The 20,846-nt window shown below is 37.8% G+C and overlaps 1 protein-coding gene across 7 annotated transcripts in view; it reads left to right on the top strand.

Annotated features, from left to right (window-relative positions):
• DLG2 (discs large MAGUK scaffold protein 2) overlaps nt 1–20,846 on the top strand; it is a 2,435,891-nt gene that overhangs the window by 1,154,439 nt on the left and 1,260,606 nt on the right. For all 7 annotated transcript variants that reach the window (XM_053560224.1, XM_053560234.1, XM_053560232.1 and 4 more), the window contains one exon: nt 13,197–13,358. In XM_053560224.1, coding sequence (XP_053416199.1) covers nt 13,197–13,358 — 162 coding nt within the window. The remainder of the gene's footprint in view (nt 1–13,196; nt 13,359–20,846) is intronic.

Below are 20,846 nucleotides of genomic sequence, written 5' to 3'. Positions count from 1 at the left end.
CAAGGATAGCCCCGCAGGAATCTGTTTATTCACTAGTTGTGTAGAGAAATAAAGTCACTTGATTTCTGTCTCTATTTTTCCCTCTGTAAAATGAGGGAAATAAAACAGTAACTATTTCATAAATTTGTTGTAAAGATTAAATGATGTAATGCTTATAAAGCATTAATACTGTTGCATGTTGTGTCATAGGCATTACAAACTCCTAGCAGGGCACCAGAACCAGATAATTAGAAAGCTTTCCAGATGCTCTTGACTTGGAGCTGACATCTTAAGATTGTAATAATCACAAAATAACATTGCATAGTTGCATATTCAACTACATATTAAATATCTAGAGCAAGTATAAAAATGCCTCTATTAAAAGGTATTTTATTATACTATATCTTATTTTGAGAATGTTTAAATCACCATAATCAAGCATTTAGTATGAAGCAACTTTATGTGAGGAAATACTAGTTTTATTATAGTGTCTGATTACCAAGTAATCCTCTTTGATTGGAACCCACTACTAATGAGGCCAGAATTAAGGCAACATCTTCTGCTTTGGTGTTTTATCTGCTCTGTGTTCCAATGCTACCCACATCAGCTCCTCACAGCGTGCTCTGGAAAAAAGTCAGTTGGGAAAAAGCTTCTGGATGGATCATCTGTACACCACCAGAGACAATTCAGAATAGTTGCCCACCTGGACCTTTTGGTATCTTCCCATGGAAAGGATAGCTGTTCATCTCTGCTTCTGGGTAAAGGAAGCATGTTAAGGAAGAAAAGAACTCGGACAAAGTATTACCTAATGAAACTGGAATTTAAGCTCCACCAGTCATATATATATATATATATATGTATATTACCACTGTATTCCTAGCACTTAAAATTTAGTGATTAGTATATAACATGCTGGATAAATATTTCACCAAATGAACAATTGATGAAGCTGTCTGTTAGGAAGGTATTTGAGTCTCTATAGTGTCACAGAGGGAGTACATTCCAACAGACTGCCCAGGAAAAATCCAGGACCAGGCATACAGCCAGCTGGAAAAGATCCGGGAGATATTCCAGGTTTAGTTGCATAAGTGATCTCATTCTAAGAAGTCAAATGTGGATAGAAGGGGTCAGCAGGAACCAATTCTACCAGCAGGTTCTCAAGTCCAGAAGCTCAAAGGGTTCAGAACAGTAGCTTGAGTGAGCAGTGAAGGCAAATTCAGCACCTGTGTTTGATATTGTCTTTTTATTTATTTATTTTTTCTTCTGGCTACTGGACAGAAATAATAACCATAGGCAGAAGAGGCCAGGCACATTGGCCTAGTGGTAACATGAGTAGAGAGGATAAGATGGCATCATGTGCAGAAGACAGACTCAATCTCATGGCAGTGGAGGCCAGGCTTTAGCAGCGCATCCTGCCTCCTTCAAAAGGTTTGTGCTGCTCTGTAGGGATGCCATACACCTTGTGATAACACGGTGGAACCCTGCTCCCTCCACACGCCATCTAGTGGTAAGGCTGAGTAGAGACTGTGCATGCCTCTGTGTGTGGGGAGTGGGGGAGATAACTCTTACAACACATGGAAAGAGGATTATGTGACACTGATAGAGAAATACAAAAAGTCTTAGATTTCTAAGTACCTACTAGAAGTCAGGTCCTGTGTCCAAACATTTATGCATATTATCTCATCAATTTCCCATAGCAATTTCCCTGTCATTTACTATTAGTTCAATTATGCAAATGAGGAGTCAATTTCAGAGAGCTTCCGGACTTACCTGAATTTACCTTGTTGTTTAGAGGCAGGAATAGAATTTAAACCTAACAAATTGAAGTCCAGGAAATTTGTGTCACTTAATGAAACATTTTGTTGAAATGAACATTTTCTCTTTGGGGGCACCAGGCACACTGAGCAGAACGTGCACCTGAGCGTTAGTAGTGAATGACTCTCCCTTACAGATGCTGTAGCAATTGTACAGCTGGTGGACTGAGTCAGAGAGTGACTGCCCACGAGAGCTTACTAAGAGCCCTCTATGGAATCCAGTGACATTTATCCCTGGAGAACTACTACTCAGTAGCAAAACTTCAAATGCAAACACTATTATCCAGTTTGTTCCCAAATCATTGCCTTAATTTCTTGGTACCAAAGACTTTATGTGAGATCATCCCTGGTAGATTCATTCCCAGCTTCCTTTGTCAGCTGGCAGTCACTTCCTCTACATCCTTCAGCCAGTTCTCAAAATTAGCACAACTACCCTATAATAAACACTTTCAGGAACTGAGAAATTTCCTCTTACCAAAAGCTTATGGAACACTAGACCTTCTCCATTAAAACAAAGCCAATACTTGATCATGTCACATGTGTTCTATTTTGTTAAAACATTGTATTCCTCTAAGTATAACATGTAACTCAAATAAAATGAAATTAATAATCACACAGAAACAACCACTGTCCACATATTAGTGTATTTTTAAATTTTCTTTTTATTATTTTCTCTATACATATACATGTATTTATTTGGTTTCCCCTTTTTGCCTTCACAAAATTAAAAAGGCTTAAAATATAATAACAATGACGATGTTTAAGTTAAGGACTAGAAATAAAAAATACATATTAGTGTATTTTTTTCAGACCTCTCCTTTGCACAAACTTCATTGTATTTTATTGTGCTTATTCAAGGTTGGTACACCCTGTGAATCAAGTTCCTGACCCGGAACTGTGAATCAAGTTCCTGACCCGGTATTAAGAACACTTGGGATGGCCTCATTTGTATGTTTTGCTTCCTTGGATTCCTAACTCAGTGCTGGAAGGAGGGAACTCACTTGGGTCCCTTCTGTTTATTACCATTTTTCTTCTCTCAAGTCTTTTTCTCCAGGAAGCCACTGCCAGCACTCCCTCCAAGGTGTCTCACACCCAAAACGTGAATGATTCTCCATATACTAGATGCAAGCCATGTTCATAACGCCAGTTCACTGCCTGTCCTACAAAGTGAACTGTTTTTTTATTTTATTATTGAAAACCTTACAGGGTGCTGTTTATAATAAGATCTCTTATAAAATCCAGACAGGTGTCATGAGTATATACAACTTCCAGGGTGTGCTAGGCATAGTGGAGTCCAAGGAACTTACATCTGTACTGGAGATAGTTTTGTTCAGAAATATTTACTGAGCATCCACTAGGCTCCAGGCAGAATATTTGCTTCTGGTGCTATGTTTAATTATGAAACTCTTCCCATTCCTGCGAGAAAAGTAAATACATGAATGCTTTGGAAAAAAAAGAAAATAGAGGACTTTTCAGGGCATCTCTCAGGTGAGCACAGAGAAAAAGGGATGTTTAGCCAAACTTGAGCATCCAGGAAAACCTCTGAGAAGAAATCATATATTAATTAAGTGTTGAAGGTTGAGCAATGGTTAGTTGAAAAACAGTTGGGAAGATTGTTAGAGGTGGAGAAGACATCAAGAACAAAGGGCAAGTATGTAACGTGTCCTTCTTATTCACAGTTGTATCCCCAGTATGTACTACAATGTCTGGCACATAGTAAATGCTCAGTAAATTCTTGTGGCATAAAAAGTGGGAGAAGAAGGTTTTCAAGCAGTAAAGACATCAGAAAGGAAGGCTAAAGTCACTGGGGAGACCAGGAAGTCTGTAGTGTTTATGTGTTATGCTGGGGAAGTGGGGCAGTTGTAGGCTTTGAAGAAATTGAAAACAGAAAAAGGCAAACATTGTTCCTTCGGGTTAATAGTTTTTTTCTATTCTCAAAAATCTTTTATAATTAAATAAAACATACAATGTCCCAGTGAAATAATCATAACTGATACTAAGTGCCCTCTGAATAGATCCCAGACACATACTAAGTGACTTCCATTCCTTTATCTTACTCAGGCTTCTCAAAATTCTGTGAGTTAGGTACGATTCCATTTTTAAAGATGAGGACATCAAGTCTTGGAGAGTTTAATAAGTTGTCCAAGATCATGTGGTGATAAAAACAGGAATTGATCCAGATGGTCTCTCTAGAACCTACCCCATTAGCCACTATTCTAAAACCAAGATTTTAGAGAGTTATTCTAGTTCATTAGCCTGAGGAGTGGAGAAATTATGGACATACCTAGAACCTGCAAATTACTTTTTTATTTCATTCTGCTGACAGCATTATCTATCTGAAAATTCCAGGAAAGGAAACCATTAGAATATGTGTCAAAAATACAGTGTCTTCTTCAATTCTTATACTTCCATGAGGTAAATAATGTAATTATTGTCTTATAACTTCAGTCTGTTGAAGCTCAGATATATATATATATATATCTCCAGCAACTTGACAAATGTCTCCTAGACAGCAAGAGGCATAACCAAGATTTGAAATAATGTTTCTAATATCAGAATTCACACACTTTCCACGATATGGGACTGCCTCTTGGAATCAGAAAACTTGTTGGTTTGAAACACAGCTTTGCTATTTACTTTACACTTTGGAGAATCTGATCCTCTGTGTTGTCATTTTGAGATCAGAGGGACAATTCCTTTTTATCCATCCAATTCTTGAGAGAATGATTTGAGATTGTGTTTTTCAAAGTGCTTTGTAAACTATAGAGAGTGTCTTGAATGTATTTTATATAAATTCTTTCTACAATTCTTATTTTCCCAGACTGTACGTCTGTGGTTTTATCCTGACTTGCTCAGAGAGCTTAAGGCCTGTTGGATTTTATAATTACTTCTCCTGTGTTAGCCTGGATTTCCCTTGTTCCTGGGCCTACCTCAGTTTTCCATCAGGCTGCATTTCCAGCATCTTCAGTTAACAGAGGGAGGGCAGCACTGAGCTACAGTGAGTTCTCTCATAATTATTTAAATAATCAGTTCTTTAAAAAGATCTTAAGATTTATTAAATATTCATGAAAGCATCCTTCCTGGCAGAGCCTCCATTGTAGGTAATTACAGAGGGTTTAAAATATCTGACGTTGCTTGGAACCACACAAAGCTCTGTCAGCTTCAAAGAGACAACTGACTTGTAATTTAATTAACATCCTGGCTTGTCCTGTTCTTTGTAGGAAAAAAAGGCAGAAAAGTACTTCCTTTCACTTGTGAGTTTTGTTTGAAAAAATTCAAATGAAATACCTGGGAAGGCTTTCATCTCTTCCCTCCCTTCTGCTCCCAGCCTGTGAAAAATTCCTACTCCAAGGGTTCTTTGGGCCAGCTGGATTGCTGAATATGGATCATTTTTTTTAAAGGGTGGTTTCACTTGGGGAAGATCAATATGAAATCAGTGAGCTTCGACCCCCTTTTATTAGTTCTTTTAGCAATAAATGTTAAAGGTAGATTTGGCTACAGATTTATTTATTCCACATTTATTGATACTTACTATTAGTGGACACTTGAGGGCAGCAGTGAACCAAGAAGGTGGGATCTTTGCTAGGCCATCAGGGTTTCAGTTCAATAGGGGAGTTAACATTAAGCAAATAATCACAAAAATAAATATAAAACAAAAATGTGCTGAGTTTTATTAATAATAAGATGTGGATCCCTGAAAGCCTATGAGGCAGAGGGAAATGTGGTAGGTGGAAAAGAACTCTCTACTCTGGGAAACTAGGAATTTGTCTTGAAGAAGTGAAGGTGAAAATTATATAGTCTGACTTGCCCTTCCTTCTCCCATTTTTCTCCTATTTAACGCAACCGCCACTCCCAGATTTGCAACATAAATGTAACCATTCTGGAAGATATGGGATAATAGACAGAAAGGATGGAAAGGGGAAAGAGAAACTTGTTCCAATCAAAATGCCATTCAGAGAATTTATTTCAAATGAAAGAAATGAATATAAAAATGCTGATATGAGCACTACATTAAATATTCATTTATTTTCTTTTTTCTTCTTTTATACCCATGTTTTTCTTCCAGAGGAAAAGGCAGTCAGTTGGAAAGAGGTTGCAATGGGTGTGTAAAGGTGATGGAACACAAGTCACGTTGTTGAAACCACAAGGGGGGTTTGGCCTAGGTCCAACTGCTCATTACACAAAGATCCAATTATCGAGACAATGGAGATTGCCAGGGAAGAAAGGGAATTTGTAATATTATAGACATTTTGTTGAGAAAACAGTAAGAGCTGACACAACTCCATCTATGGAAATCATGGTCTTCTTAAAGGAGGGGCCAGGTGTAACTAAGGAGAGGCAGAATGCATTGGGGGCATATTGCAGGGCATGGGGAATCTTGGCATAGGCAAGTTTGCCAGGGGCCTTCAGAATCTCAGCTCCTGTTTCTTGCAGAAAATCTAACTTTTCTGAGAAACTACTCAAATAGTTGAGTAGTTAGTTAGGGGACAGAAATTTGTTCATTATGGAGAAAGGAAGGAACTAGAAAAGAGGTCCCACTGGCTATCTGCTGCACACATCTCGGCTAAAGGAGATTTCTAAACATAAATATCATAACATATCATATCAAAACAAAATGTTTTCCCGAAAATAAGAAGATGGTTGGCAGGGCCTGGATAAAAATAGTCAATTGTTGGACATAAACTTCTGCAGTCTTGAACTAAAAAGACTACGTAGTTTCTACGTAGTTCATTTTTTTGAGATGGCTTTCTTTACCACTTTGAATTTTTCTATTTTCTGAACTGCAACCACCTCTTTCTTTGGGATATCACTCCCTTTGCAAGTCTGTTACTTATTTTTTCTTGCTGACTTCACACTTCTTATAGAATATGTGTTTCCTTTCAGCCAAAGTACATTTCTAAATCTAAGAAGCTTTCTTTCAATCAGCCGCATTCAGTCACCCTGGGCCTGCTGGACACACAGTGCGTAGCACACTGGTGTGACTGCTCTGCAGGAGACAGAGATATATGTCAGGGTTTCTACCTTCAAGGAACTAAGATTACAGAGGGAGAGATAAGACTTAACACAGAGATTGGTTTTTGTCACTGTATTAAACAGAAGCAGAAGAACTAACAAGTTTTAACTATTTCCTTATGTCAGGCTTCAGATGAGGAATTATAATCATTCCTTAGTTGTGTCTCCTTTTCATAATGTTGCTATAAGACTTATGTGGATTAATTTCTATGACATTCTTAGCAACGGGTCCATGGATAGTATTTAGTATTCACTGACTGTTAGGTATGGAGATATTGCTGACTATCATGAACACAAACACATTTGGACTTTCCTTGGTTTCTGATTTGTTCTCTCTCTCTTTCTTTCTCATCAGTACAGTGCCAACTTCTGCTGCAAGGGGGAAGTAGAGAACTGTTATGCAGCAATAGAAATAAATTTATATATATATATTTTTTGGTTTTTGGCCAGGGCTGGGTTTGAACCCGTCACTTCTGGCATATGGGACCGGGGCCCTACTCCTTGAGCCACAGGCGCCACCCATAAATTTATATTTTTATTTATGAGACCTTGAAAGATTTTCAATTTCTAGATCAGTTACAGTATACATCACAGCATTGTACCATCTTCCAAACTGCCACAGAACCCCCGATGATGGATCAGGCACACGTAGAATTCTGTGTTTACATTCTGGGCAACTTAGGATGGTCCTGACTCATACAGACACCAGCAGAATTTACTGAGCAGAGTGTGCTCAGACCTCCTTAGCCTTTGTTTCTCTATGTAGGGGCTTGTGATAGAAGGGAGTATGATTGCCTGCAGGTTCAGCTGGGAGGGCTTTCTGAGCAACTGGATGGCATTACTACTCAGATGATTTAAGTTTAATCCAATTAAGCACACATTCATTGGTCTCTTACTATGTGCTGGTTTGTCAGGCATTAAAGATTTAGAGATGGGGCAGTGCCTGTGGCTCAAAGGAGTAAGGCGCCGGCCACATATGCCAGAGGTGATGGATTCAAACCCAGCCCCGGCCAAAAAAAAAAAAAAGGATTTAGAGGTGGGGTGATGCCTATGGCTCAAAGGAGTGGGGCCCTGGCCCCATATACCAGAGGTGGTGGGTTCAAACCCAGCCCCGGCCAAAAACTGCAAAAAAAAAAAAAAAACAAGATTTAGAGATGAATAAGACTCTATCTTTACACTTGAGGCAGTCAGGGAGTAGTATGAGAGAGAAGCACATGGACAGATCATTACAATGTAAAGCTGCTATTAATTAGCAGAAATCTGTGCAGAACACTATGGAAGCTTCAAGAAGGAAACTCTTTTCAAACTTAACAGTGAGAAAAGGCTTTTGAGGTGGTAGCACCTTATCTAATCATCAATGCCCTGAAAATGTTTGCGTGATGAAGAAATCTGGGACTGGAGGGAGTGTTGATCTTCAGAGGAAGAAGAAGATAGTTCTCTAGAAGTCAGAGACGAAATACACCAAATACACCAAAACACCATAAGTGGTACACAAGTTTTCCCTGTGCTAGCTCCCAGTAGAGCTGAAAAGGGAAATATAATCTATGTCTAGATCTTATTTTACTCCAGAGACCCTCCAATAGACCAAACCTAGGAGAGAAAAAGAGGAAGACACAGATTTCAAAACAGAGGCCTTCCCCCAGTGGCCCTCCTTATATAGGCAATGCAGAAATCCTCAGAGGTGCCCAGAATGGCCTTGGTGCCTACCGGAAAAGGGATAGAATGAGAGGTGACTCAGAATTGTCCAGAACACAAGTCGTTTTTCTTATGTAAGGTATGACCCCTACGGAGTTGTTTAATATCCCTTATTAGATGATTTTTAAAGTTACCTTTGAGTCCTAACTAATTTAGCAGACTAATTGAAGTAGGTCCAGAGTCAACTAGCAAGTGTGTAAAACTAGCTTGCTATTCACCAAGTATACAGAGTTGGAAAACTACCTAATTATTTGAGCCTCAGGAAAAGAAAATGGTAACACCTTTCTCTCATCTGATGATGATGCATAGGGAGCATTTAGTATGCCTCCTGGCACATTAACTGTAGCTGGTATTATTATTGGTTTTAATATTGAATTAATGTCAGGATTAATATTTCTATTAACTTAGCATTAATACTAGTGTAGATGTTTAATATTATTCTTAGCATTATAAATAATACTTTTATTCAGCCAAAAAAGAGCAATCAAAATTTGAATCCAAGCAAAAAAGAAAAATCAAGATTTGAATTTTGAAAATCAAAATTCAAATCACCTAGGTGATTTGAAGGTGATTCCTTTAGAAGCTTGAGTTTGAGTTAAATACGTACTTTGTCATTAATTCTTGTCATCTCTTGATTATTCATAGGCAGAAAATTAAAACTAAAAAAGAAGAGAGAATATCTGGCTGACTTGAGCAGAGCGTTAGTTAGGTCTAGGGTCTCTTGAATTATTTCCTACGTGTACAATGGACACCAGTAGGCCTTTCAGTTTTCTGCTGCCATACTCTACCTCACATGTCAAGTTCCAACCAAGTCTTATGTTCACCAGAAGCAGGCCTAAGATGGGCCTTGGTGTGTGCATGATTCATAGAGGGCAGTTCCCTGGAGAAACTGATAGGGGGTACAGGAAGTATTAAGAAGCTCTGCAGAAGTACAGATCCAGGTATAGTCCAGAATTAGACTAATTCCGTCAGGTGCTTCATGGTGTAAATAGTACCACAGAATTTGTCTCAGCTTGAGGTATGGAGTTGAGGTTCCAGTATAACTCTGGGTACATCCAGGAAAGGAGGATTAAATTGCACAAGGGAAATCTCCCTGAAAATATACACAACCAAACTGAGAATAAGTTGATGCTGACCGATTTCTGCTTCCACAGACTCCATGTGTAGGAATAGTTGTTATCGCTATGTATGATAGCTTAGCCAGCTGTGCATGAATAACTTGCTTAATAATTTACAGTCTTCTTGAGGATATGTCTTTTTCTTTTTTTTTAGTTTACATTCCCATAATATACTACCAAAATGCACAGTGATGAGAAAGAAATGTGATACTTAAAAGTCTGATGTCCTTTAAGATTATGTCAAACAACGATGTGGTTGTCCTTTTTTTTTTTTACTTGAGTTTATAATGTTATATAGTGAAAGAGATCGCAACTAGTAGCCAAAATATTTTGTGGTTTAAGCAACTGATACCCATTTCATTCATTTGTTCAATAGTCTTTCATAAATTCATTTAACAAATATTTATTGACCTAGGTAGTTAGCCAAGGACTGGAAATATGAGAATGAATAATACCAATGTGGTCCCAGCCCTCAAATAATTTCACTGTTCAATGAAAAAACACTGAGAAATAGGCAACCCTACAGCATGGTAAGAGTCATGGTTGAGGGAGTATAGAGGGCTGTGGGAACGCCCGCCAGATGAAGAAGTTCTGGGGATCTGTTGCACAGCAAAGTGAATCTAATTAACATTGCCAAACTGTGTACTTAAACATGGTTAAGATGTTAACATTTTATTTTACTTGTACTTTGCCACAGATTTTAAAATATGCTTAACATACTAGATGTAAGGATCTGTTTGTATTTATTCCAAAATCACTGAGATGGGAGTGGTGAGAAAATCAATTCAGAAGTAACAGGGGTTCAGCTCATGCAGTGGTACAGGGAGGGCACCTTACAGCAGGATAAGGAAACTTGAATTCTGTCCTCTAGGCAATGGGAGCCACTGGAGAATTTTGAGAACTTTATGAGCATGTGATTCAGAAATCCCTCTAGAGCAGTAGAGAGAACAAATGGAGGGCGGCAGTCTCAGAGGCTGTCTAGCTGGTTCAGAGCCTATTGCTGTGGTCAAGCTGAGAGCGGGTGGGAATCTGACATGGAAAGAATTGGTAGTAGTAGTTGGTGATGGGGGAGTGAATTCAGGAATTATTTAGGGTATAAACCAGGTTGACTGAGTGATTAAATTGGCAGATGGTAGGGGGCCAAAGAGAGGATGGAGTTTGTTAGATGCCTACGTTTCTGGGTCAAGTGAATGCATAAACGATAGTGCCTCCATGAGAGAGAACTATAAAGGGAAGATTATATAGAAGGCAGAAGAGCTAAAATGGGCCTATGGATGATACTTTTTTCCATTCCCAGGGAACATATACTGATCAAGAATGAGTATTTAGCTTTGTCCATGTTTCTGAGGCAGATTACCTTCCAGATTCTTCATGGGATTAGAAAACCAGAAGCAGTGCAGTGCCTGTGGCTCAGTGAGTAGGGCGCCAGCCCCGTATACCGAGGGTGGCAGGTTTGAACCCGGCCCAGACAAATTGCAACAAAAAAATAGCCGTGTGTTGTGGTGGGTGCCTATAGTCCCAGCTACTCGGGAGGCTGAGGCAAGAGAATTGCCTAAGCCTAAGAGCTGGAGGTTGCTGTGAGCTGTGACACCACAGCGCTCTACCAAGGGCAACAAGGTGATACTCTGTCTCTAAAAAAAAAGAAAGAAAGAAAGAAAGAAAAAAAGAAAAAGAAAACCCAGAAGCATGGTATTTTCAGTTCACAAAATGTTTGTGTTGTGTATTCTCAGTGATTTCTTTTTTCTACAAAGCTGCCAATTCAGTTATCGGAATTGAGCTTTATCTCCTTTATGAGCATAGAGGAGAAGCTGATTATTATTCAGATTCAAATTCTCTAGACTGAGTTCAGCCTTGATGCCCGTTAGTTAGGTGACCCCAGACAAGTACTTTAACTTCTCTGAGCCTTAGTTTTTCATAGGTAAAATGCAACATCATAGCTAAGAATAATTACAGTGAAAGAGGTATGTAAGAGTTCCTTCCAGACTGCAATTATGATATTGCTAGTTGTTATTTTTATTCTGAGACTAATGTTAGTTGGGACACTGCAGAAAGCCTCCCTGGAAAATAGAAGTACTGGTGGCACTCTGAATAAGAGTGGACAACAGATTGAATTATCAACTCTGGGAATGGTTCTTGTTACTGTTAGATTATGAGTCAGAATGAGAGCTGAAGTTCAATAAAGTATTCTCATCTCAAAAATGTATGAACATACATAGGCATGGTTTTACAAGACATGTTTTTAATACCTGATGTAATAAAATAACTGTTAGTGATAATAATAACGGGGCCCTGGGAAGAGGTTAGATATCACAATTAAGCCTGAGATGGCATTATGACGATGTTTGGATCCCTGCTTCTTATATCCCTGTGCCACAAAGGCAGAGCAAAGCAATCAACACATCATTAACTGGATTGGGAATCAGATGTAGAAAGTTCCCTTTTCTCTTTTCTAGATAGGCCAACAGCCTGGAAACAATGGGACTCTAAAAGGGCAGCTCCAAAGGAAAAGGCAAATGGCCTATTAAAACCAGTGTATGGTGCCCCATGATTACATTAATGTACAAAGCTATGATTTAATAATAAAACAAAATTTAAAAAAAGTAAAAAAACAAACAACAACAACAACAACAAAAAAAAAAAAAAACAATGGAAAAAGCATATAAAGGCAAGAGAGACAAAGAAAAAGGATGGACAGCCAGGCCACGGCTGAAGATGGAGACTGACCCCCAAACCAGGGCTGATCTCTGCTAGAACTTCTTGTCCTGACCCTTTTTTCTCCCTGCCAACTTCCTTTTATCTGCTTTGAAGACTCAAACAATGGCCTTTTTCAGGTATTCTCTTTCTGTTATAGGCATACATAAGGAAGCTGGTTGATAATTAAAAAAAAAAGAAGAAGAAGAAGAAAAGGGAATAGAGGGAAGGAAATATTACCTTTTCCATTCAAGGAGTCATCTGAATATAAGTAGAACCTTGCCTTGATTTTTTGGAGTTCTTTAAACGCCAGCTCCACTTCTAAAAATTGTGATCTTTCTTCCTGGAATCTGACTAAATGAAATCAACACTTCCTCCTAGGGGATAAAGTAAAAGAAGAGAATGTTTTCTTCCTTTTGAAGTTATTACAAATAATGTGGATGGAAAAATTTCCAAATTCTGAAATAAAATTAATTTTTCTAAATGGAGCATATGAGAATTTTTAATTGCTCAGCACATTTTTCTTCTCAATCCATGACCTAAAATTTTTTGCAGCTCTGGTTAAGAGGGTTACTTTATCCCCGACTTAAATAAATTGTATCAGTTCCTTTGTTGCAACCTTTCTGTAAGTCATAAACAGAAAAAGGATACTATAAAACAAAAATAAGTCATCAATGAGGTTGATACTGATGGTTAAACAGTTTTGCTTGCACTTGACCTTGTTTGCGGTGACCACTAGAAGAATCTATAGCTAAGTCTGTTTGGCAAAGTCAACCATAGGTACACGTTTTGTTGTGTACCTATATTACTGGAGTTAGAATGTAATGTCCAGACTGCACCCTTGGCAAACATGATATATAGATACATTTTTTTTCTTTTCTCCTAGAAGTATCGATATCAAGATGAGGACGCTCCACATGATCATTCCTTACCTCGACTAACCCATGAAGTAAGAGGCCCAGAACTTGTGCATGTTTCAGAAAAGAACCTGTCTCAAATAGAAAATGTCCACGGATACGTCCTACAGTCTCACATTTCTCCTCTGAAGGTCAGTAAGGTTGCTCCTCATTCATTCATTCATTCATTTGTTTGTTTGTTCATTTATTTACCTATTTAGTTATTTATTTAAAGTTTTTATATAGCTGATAACAGTGCTTGGTCTTAATTGTTAAGGGAGATGTTTGCTGGCCTGATTAAACGAGCCTCTTTAAAACATAGTAATGGTCTCTGGTTTGGAAACTAACATGGTATTTCTGGAACATACTTTTATTGCACTTGTTTGAATATCTGGAAAATCCTTTTAGTTGCTGAGAATGGACTAAGGAAAGAGCCAAGGGTAAACAATTGAAAGGCAAAATAAGCTAACCACATATTTTAAAAATCCAGAGCATATCGAGGTTTTGTTCAAATGCTCTTTCCCCATCAGCATTCCTGATCCTAGATAAAACAAAGGAAGCAAATATAACATGATCACATCTAATGATTTATTTAAATCACTCTAAACTCAAAAGAGAAATGTGTACATTGGCTCATCAACACCTCTATTTTATCCCGAAAAAAATTTGTTTACTAGATTTTTTTTGTATTTGATGTCTTACTCTTTCCAACACATTTTACCATTTTTATTTAATTTCAAACAATATCTTGATAAATGATATTTTGACAAGAGGGACAATTAAGTGAGAATAATGATTTTCTGGGTTCCTTGGTTTAGAATTACTTTGCTTTTTTTCCCCTCGAACTGCTGTTACTGGATTTTGTACTTTGGATTAACAAAGCTTATAAAGTTTATTAAAGTTTAATAAGAAAAGTAATATCAATGCTATAATAGAAAAAATAGAAATGAAAAAATAAGACTATCAATTAACTCCTTAGTTATTGCTAAAGAAATTTTTATTTTATTTGATTACCTAGAACATTCATTTCATTAGTACATCCATATAACTATGAACTATGACATAATAAAAGATATCGCCATAAAAGCAGGTCCAGTGCTCTCTGAATTATTATACCTCTCAAACATTTAATAAAGGTTGAATTATATTTATTATATTTGTAATTTTTGGTACATTTTAAATACTCTGGTATTCTAAAAATGTAATATCAAATGAACTAGCTGTATCTATGTGTACTATTAAAAAGTAAAAACATTAATCCACTTTCAAATTCATATAAGCACCATGTAATATGTAAAAAAAATGTATAAACATTATGTCTGGGATACATTGTACATCTTTCCAGAATTTCTTTGAAAATCACTGGATAACTAATGAAAATAGGTATGTTTAACCTGGAGAAGACAAGAATAAGAATTTGGGGACAGGAGGGTTTTCTACCCGTTCTTCCTCCCAAATTGTCTTTCTCCCTTCTCAATTTGTCTTTCTTCCTTCCCAATTCTTTTTCTTTAATAAATTCTATAGCATAGTTCCCAAAAGGGCTTTAGCTAAGTAGAAAAACCAAGATTAGTATTTTGTACACTTCCAACAAAAATTGGTAGTATGGGGAGTATCAGTACTATGTTTAAGTCAATTAATGATGATACCTGAGAGGTAATTTAAATTGGTGCCAGTTTTTGTCATCTTGGTGGGATTATGCTTGATATTATTAAAATTACTTGTGCTATTTCTGGGACTCATAATAGAATGGGGAGAGTCCTAGTTTTACAATTAGTGCTATTGTTATTATTTAGAGATGCTAACCTAGTTACAGTAAAAAAAATATGAACAGAACAAGGAAGGTGCTAAGGGGTCTTCATTTTGTGTATTAAAGTCTTCAGCATATGCATAATAATATAATTAGCTGAATTTCTACAGTTTGGGTGATAGTACTACTGTTGGTAGGCTACTCCATGCCTCGTTTGGAAAATGTCTATTGAAGTTGGGAGGAAAGTCTGTCAGATTACACATTTACAAAGAAATACTTTTCTACTTTTTATTCCCTTGCCTTCCAGGAGTTTCAGAATTAAGTGTCTTCAACTTCAGTGGATTATCCTAACCTGGGTTTTCTGTTATATTTATCTCCCTTCTAACTTATTTCTTGGTCTTTTTTTGAGGGCATCTCTTATCAGTTTTTAAAGCAGTTCCCTATGAATTATAAGCCCCTGATAAGAAACATCAAAGCTGAAATAGTTTTTCTCCCTTTTTTTTTGGGGGGGGGCTTTTTTTCTCTGTTTCTACCTTTTTTTTAATTGATTCATAAACACATAGATCATGTATACATTAGTGCATTTATCGGGTACAATGTGCTGATTTTATATGCAATTTGGAATTCTTACATCAAACTAGTTAATATAGCCTTCACTTCATTTACTTTTTATTGTCTTAAGACATTTATACTCTATACTTGGAACCACCAGTTCAGTGGTATGGCCCCAGGGTATTGCAAAGAAGGAAAGTAAATCCATCCAGGACTTCTGCATCTAGGCTGAAGGGGGTCTTCATTTGGGGGCCAGGAGTTTTTCATCACGACCTTGTAGAGGTGTTGTTTCCTAAACAAGATCTGATTTTAGACTGTCGTAGTGAAGAGACTCTGTGGATGTTTCCTCTATCACCAACAGTGATAAGGATAAATGTGCACAATTTTTCCAGGAAAAAGAAAAGCTGTGTCATATGGGGTTTGCCAATTTTATGATGGCTATGGATGATTTTAGACTCCCAACTTCAAGCTGCTGAATGTATTTGAAAAGGGAGGGACGTGAATGAGGCTTTCAGGAGATAATTCTGAGCTAGCTCAAGCACAGCATTGCAGTATCAGGTTCAAGCCCATGTATTTTTAAAGTAACAGGACACATTTCCCAATCAAGTTGTTAAAAGATTATTATATTATTACAGTTCAAGTGTTTGAAAAACCTTCCATGATTAAAATCTAATGTAATATTTTCTCACAAAGGAAGTCTACTAGAGTCAGGGGAAGGCTAAGAAGGTGTAACTTCTTGATTAGACCTGTCATGTTGTCAAAGCTTTGCCTTCTCTGAACTATCTACTGTTCTTGGGTCAAGCACTAAAACAAGAAGAGGGGGCAAAGTAATTAGCTAATGCCCCAGAATCCTACTGAGAAGAAAATGAGGCTCTCTAATATTAATTAGAAATTCACATATGGTGTACTTAAACTGAGTATGAGATTTCTGGATGACAATTTAAATGTCACATTGAGTGGGCAATGAATCATTAGCTGAGTAATCTCATTGTGACAGGTTTGAGTATTATTTTTTTTTCCATTATTGTGTATCAGTTAAAGCCTTGGTTCTAAAATTCATCTGTCTTTGGTGTGCACCAGCTGCCTGAGTGATGGATGGGTTTCCATAGCCTGTTTTCATTAGAGTGACTTGGCCAATGTGAAGTATGGGTCGGAAGGAGCAATGCAATTTAGTAGTGAATTCAAGGGAATTTGCCTTTCCTGCTCAAGATGGAGATGCTTTCTCTTCAGATGCTACCTAACATCTTCCAAAAACAAAATTGACTTATAAAAAAAGCACAAGAATTTTTTTTTTTCATTTTAGGATTTGCAGTTTAGGTCTATGTGGTTTGTCAGTTCAATAAATATTAATTGAGTGCCTACTATGAGAAATAAGTTACAGGGAAGCAAAGAGCAGTAAAACATAATTTTAAATACCTATACTACTTTCCTGAGGACTTAAGTTATAATTATTTGGTGCTTATTCTTGCTCTGTAACTGGAATTCAGATTTCTTAAGCTTAAATACTGTGGGAGTTCAGGCACCTAGCAGAGTACCCTGTTCAGAATATTTGCAGGAGACAACAGACACAGAGAAAGAGAAAGGGAGAGAGTTAACTGTTGTTCTGTTATCCCTTACCAAAGCATCATTGATATAGAATTTCATCAATTCTAAACTTCATATTTTACCACATATATCTGAAATCTAAATTTGTCCTAAAATCTACAGAATCTTGTAATTAAAATTGACAGCATTTCTGAGGGCACATAAAAACAGCGTGTCTTACATTTAAAGCTATCTTAGATTCTTAGATTCAATGCCTATATATAAGGAAGATTAAAGCGATTTGTCATACATTGGTGTGAATTACTTTAATCAGATAAATATGATTGTCCTCTAATTTTCAGTAAGACTAGAATAAATAGTTCTGCAATATGGGAATATATGGCGCTGGGGGTAGACTTCTATACCCAAATGGGCAACTAGGCATTTATTGAGTATATGGGAAAACACTACAAAATGTGTAGGCAGTACAAACTTGTGAAATTATGGGAGGAGAGCTCAGGCTTGAGGAAGCCAATATATAGAACTACACACAGAAGGACAACAATGTGTAGTTTGTTCCACTATTTTCTTACTGGAGTTGCCAGAGCCTGAGCATAGGAAAGTAAATTTTAACTGACAGCACAAATACAATAAAACCTCTTCCTGGGTGGCACCTGTGGCTCAAAAGAGTAGGGTGCCAGCTCCATATGCCAGAGGTGGGGGGTTCAAACCCAGCCCTAGCCAAAAACTGCAAAAACAAACAAAAATATCCTCTTCCTACATGCAGTCTTTTATATTAATTCTAGCCCTTTTCCAGCTGGTCTTCATATTCCATAGCACATGGAGTTAATGTGTCCCATTAACTAGTTAGCATTTTTAAACATGCCTATTCTATTGTTTTAAATAATGTTTGCTGAGCTGTATGTTAGTCCCTCCTCATCTGTGGGGTGTATGTTCCAAGACCCACGTGGATGCCTGAAACGGTGGAAGTACCAAACCAAACCCTACACAAATACTATATTTTTTCTATACATACATGTGATATAGTTTAACTTATAAATTAGGCATAGTAAGAGATCAACAACAATAACTAATAATAAAATATAATGATTATAACAGTATTCTATGCTAAACATTACATGAATGTGTTCTCTTTCAAAATATCTAGCGTCACGGCCCCTATGGCCTCTATGGCCCTGGTCTCCATCGTCACAGGAAGGAACCAGGCGTGACTCGGATTAGAAGTACAAGCTTGCAGGAGGCGGGCTAACCTTGACTGCAGGGTAGCCCCAGCAACCTCCACAGTAGCCTTTTATTGAGGCAGCACAAGACAGGTGAGGGGAGTATTAGACAATGACGGCGTGCCTAAGGATCACCAAGGGCTCGGGCTCTTTCTCTGCAAGGTGCACCTGGGGACGAATCGTCCCAGGGTCCGCCTCCCAGCTGCAAATCATCTTGCTCCGAGGTCCTCTGGCTCTTCGTGTCCTCTACAATCTTGGACGGTACTCACCTATTTTCTTTCTTTTTTTTTTTTGTAGAGACAGAGTCTCACTGTACCGCCCTCGGTAGAGTGCCATAACGTCACACAGCTCACAGCAACCTCCAGCTCTTGGGCTTACGCGATTCTCTTGCCTCAGCCTCCCGAGCAGCTGGGACTACAGGCGCCCGCCACGACGCCCGGCTATTTTTTGGTTGCAGTTTGGCAGGGGCTGGGTTTGAACCCGCCACCCTGGGTATATGGGGCCGGCGCCCTACTCACTGAGCCACAGGCGCCACCCCTACTCACCTATTTTCTGACCGTAGTTGACCTCAAGTAACTAAAACCAGGGAAAGCAAACCCACAAATGAAGGAGCCTTCTGTATAACGTCTTTCCTCTAGATATGCCATTTTTCTTACTCTTAATAAATATGTAAGTGCCTAAGACCTGGACCACATCTTTATTTATGTTTTGTTTTTCTTTTTATCCCCTTATTAGAATCCACAGTGTAACTACACTAGCATTTCTCAAAGTATATTTGATGGGATTTTTGTCAGCTTTATAAGGAGGATAAAAAGATGAATGCTGAAACACATTTTGGGAGTTAAATCCATTGACTTATTAAAGGATTTTTCAGTGCTTTTAAGATGATAATTTGCAAAATAAACCTCTAAGATAGGGACATAGTATTTTAGAAACATATTTGGTCATGGAAACCTTTCTTCTAAACAAAATTATGTTGTAGTTGAGCACATATACTTTGGGAAATACTGCGACAGACATGTGAACTATGAAATAGGCAAGTACAAATACAAAGGTTCATTCTGGGCCTGGAATCAGACTCAACCAAATTTAAATACCAGGTCCTCTGTTTACAGCTGTGTGATCTTACCCAAGTTATTTAACTTCTGAGTTCCTCAGCTTCTTTATTTGTAAAATAATGGCATCTACTTAAGTGTTTTTAAAAAATTAAGTAAGGATAATTTATATAAGCTCTTTAGCTCAGAGCTTGACACAAAAAAAATTAAAAAAATGACAGCTTATTATCCTTAGTACTATTAATGTTTTGCTATTAGGATAAGTATCATATTATTCTGGGTGGCGCCTGTGGCTCAAGGAGTAAGGTGCCAGTCCCATATGCCGGAGATGGTGGGTTCAAACCCAGCCCCGGCCAAAAACCACAAAAAAAAAAAAAAAAAAAAGTATCATATTATTCTAATATTCTACACTGGGAACTCAGGAATTATTTATGGGAGTTTTTTTTTTTTTACCTTAATCTCTTCTACCTTTTTTTTTATTTTTTATTATTATTATTTTTTATTAAATCATAGCTGTGTACATTAATGCGATCATGGGGGACCATACACTAGTTTCATAGACCGTTTGACACATTTTCTTTCTTTCTTTTTTTTTTTTGTAGAGACAGAGTCTCACTTTATGGCCCTCGGTAGAGTGCCATGGCATCACACAGCTCACAGCAACCTCCAACTCCTGGGCTTAAGCGATTCTCTTGCCTAAGCCTCCTGAGTAGCTGGCACTACAGGCGCCAGCCACAACACCCAGCTATTTGTTTGACACATTTTCATCACTCTGGTTAACATAGCCTTCCTGGCGTTTTCTTAGTTATTGTGCTAAGACATTTACATTCCACATTTACTAAGTTTCACATATACCCTTGTAAGATGCACCGCAGGTGTAATCCCACCAATCCCCCTCCCTCTACCCACCTCCCCCCTCCCTGCCTTCCCCCCTTCCCCTTTCCCCCTATTCCTAGGTTTTAACTGGGTTATAGCTTTCATGTGAAAGCCATAAATTAGTTTCATAGTAGGGCTGAGTACATTGGATTTCAATGTCTTCATGTTCTCACCCTCTTTTCTGTCCACAGCTACCATCCCAGGCCAGGTTTTCACTGCTTCCAGGCGGTAAGCAGTATGGTTACTTTTAAAATAATATGGGCTTTGGAGCCAAACAGACAAACATTTGAATCTTGACTCCCCAGATTCTGTCTGGGTAACTTTGCAAAAACCATCTAGCATTTCTGAGACACAGTTAAATTTAATATTAAAATCTCTTAGGCGGTGCCTGTGGCTCAAGGAGTAGGGCGCCGGTCCCATATGCTGGAGGTGGCAGGTTCAAACCCAGCTCTGGCCAAAAAAAAAAAAAAATCTCTTACATGTATTGACTGATTCATTCATTTATTTATTCCTTTATTTGTTCAATAAAATCTTTTATTATTTTCTACTGTATGTTGAGCTCTATATTATTCCCTGAATATACAAAGAGGAACAAATTTAAGTTGCTTATATATTCTAGTTAATTCACGAGTTTGTAAATGAATA

The sequence above is a fragment of the Nycticebus coucang genome, chromosome 14, assembly GCF_027406575.1.
Source record: "Nycticebus coucang isolate mNycCou1 chromosome 14, mNycCou1.pri, whole genome shotgun sequence".
Lineage (NCBI taxonomy): Eukaryota > Metazoa > Chordata > Mammalia > Primates > Lorisidae > Nycticebus > Nycticebus coucang.
The sequence above is the reverse complement of the archived record's forward strand: the minus strand, read 5'-3'. Positions and strand labels throughout refer to the sequence as shown.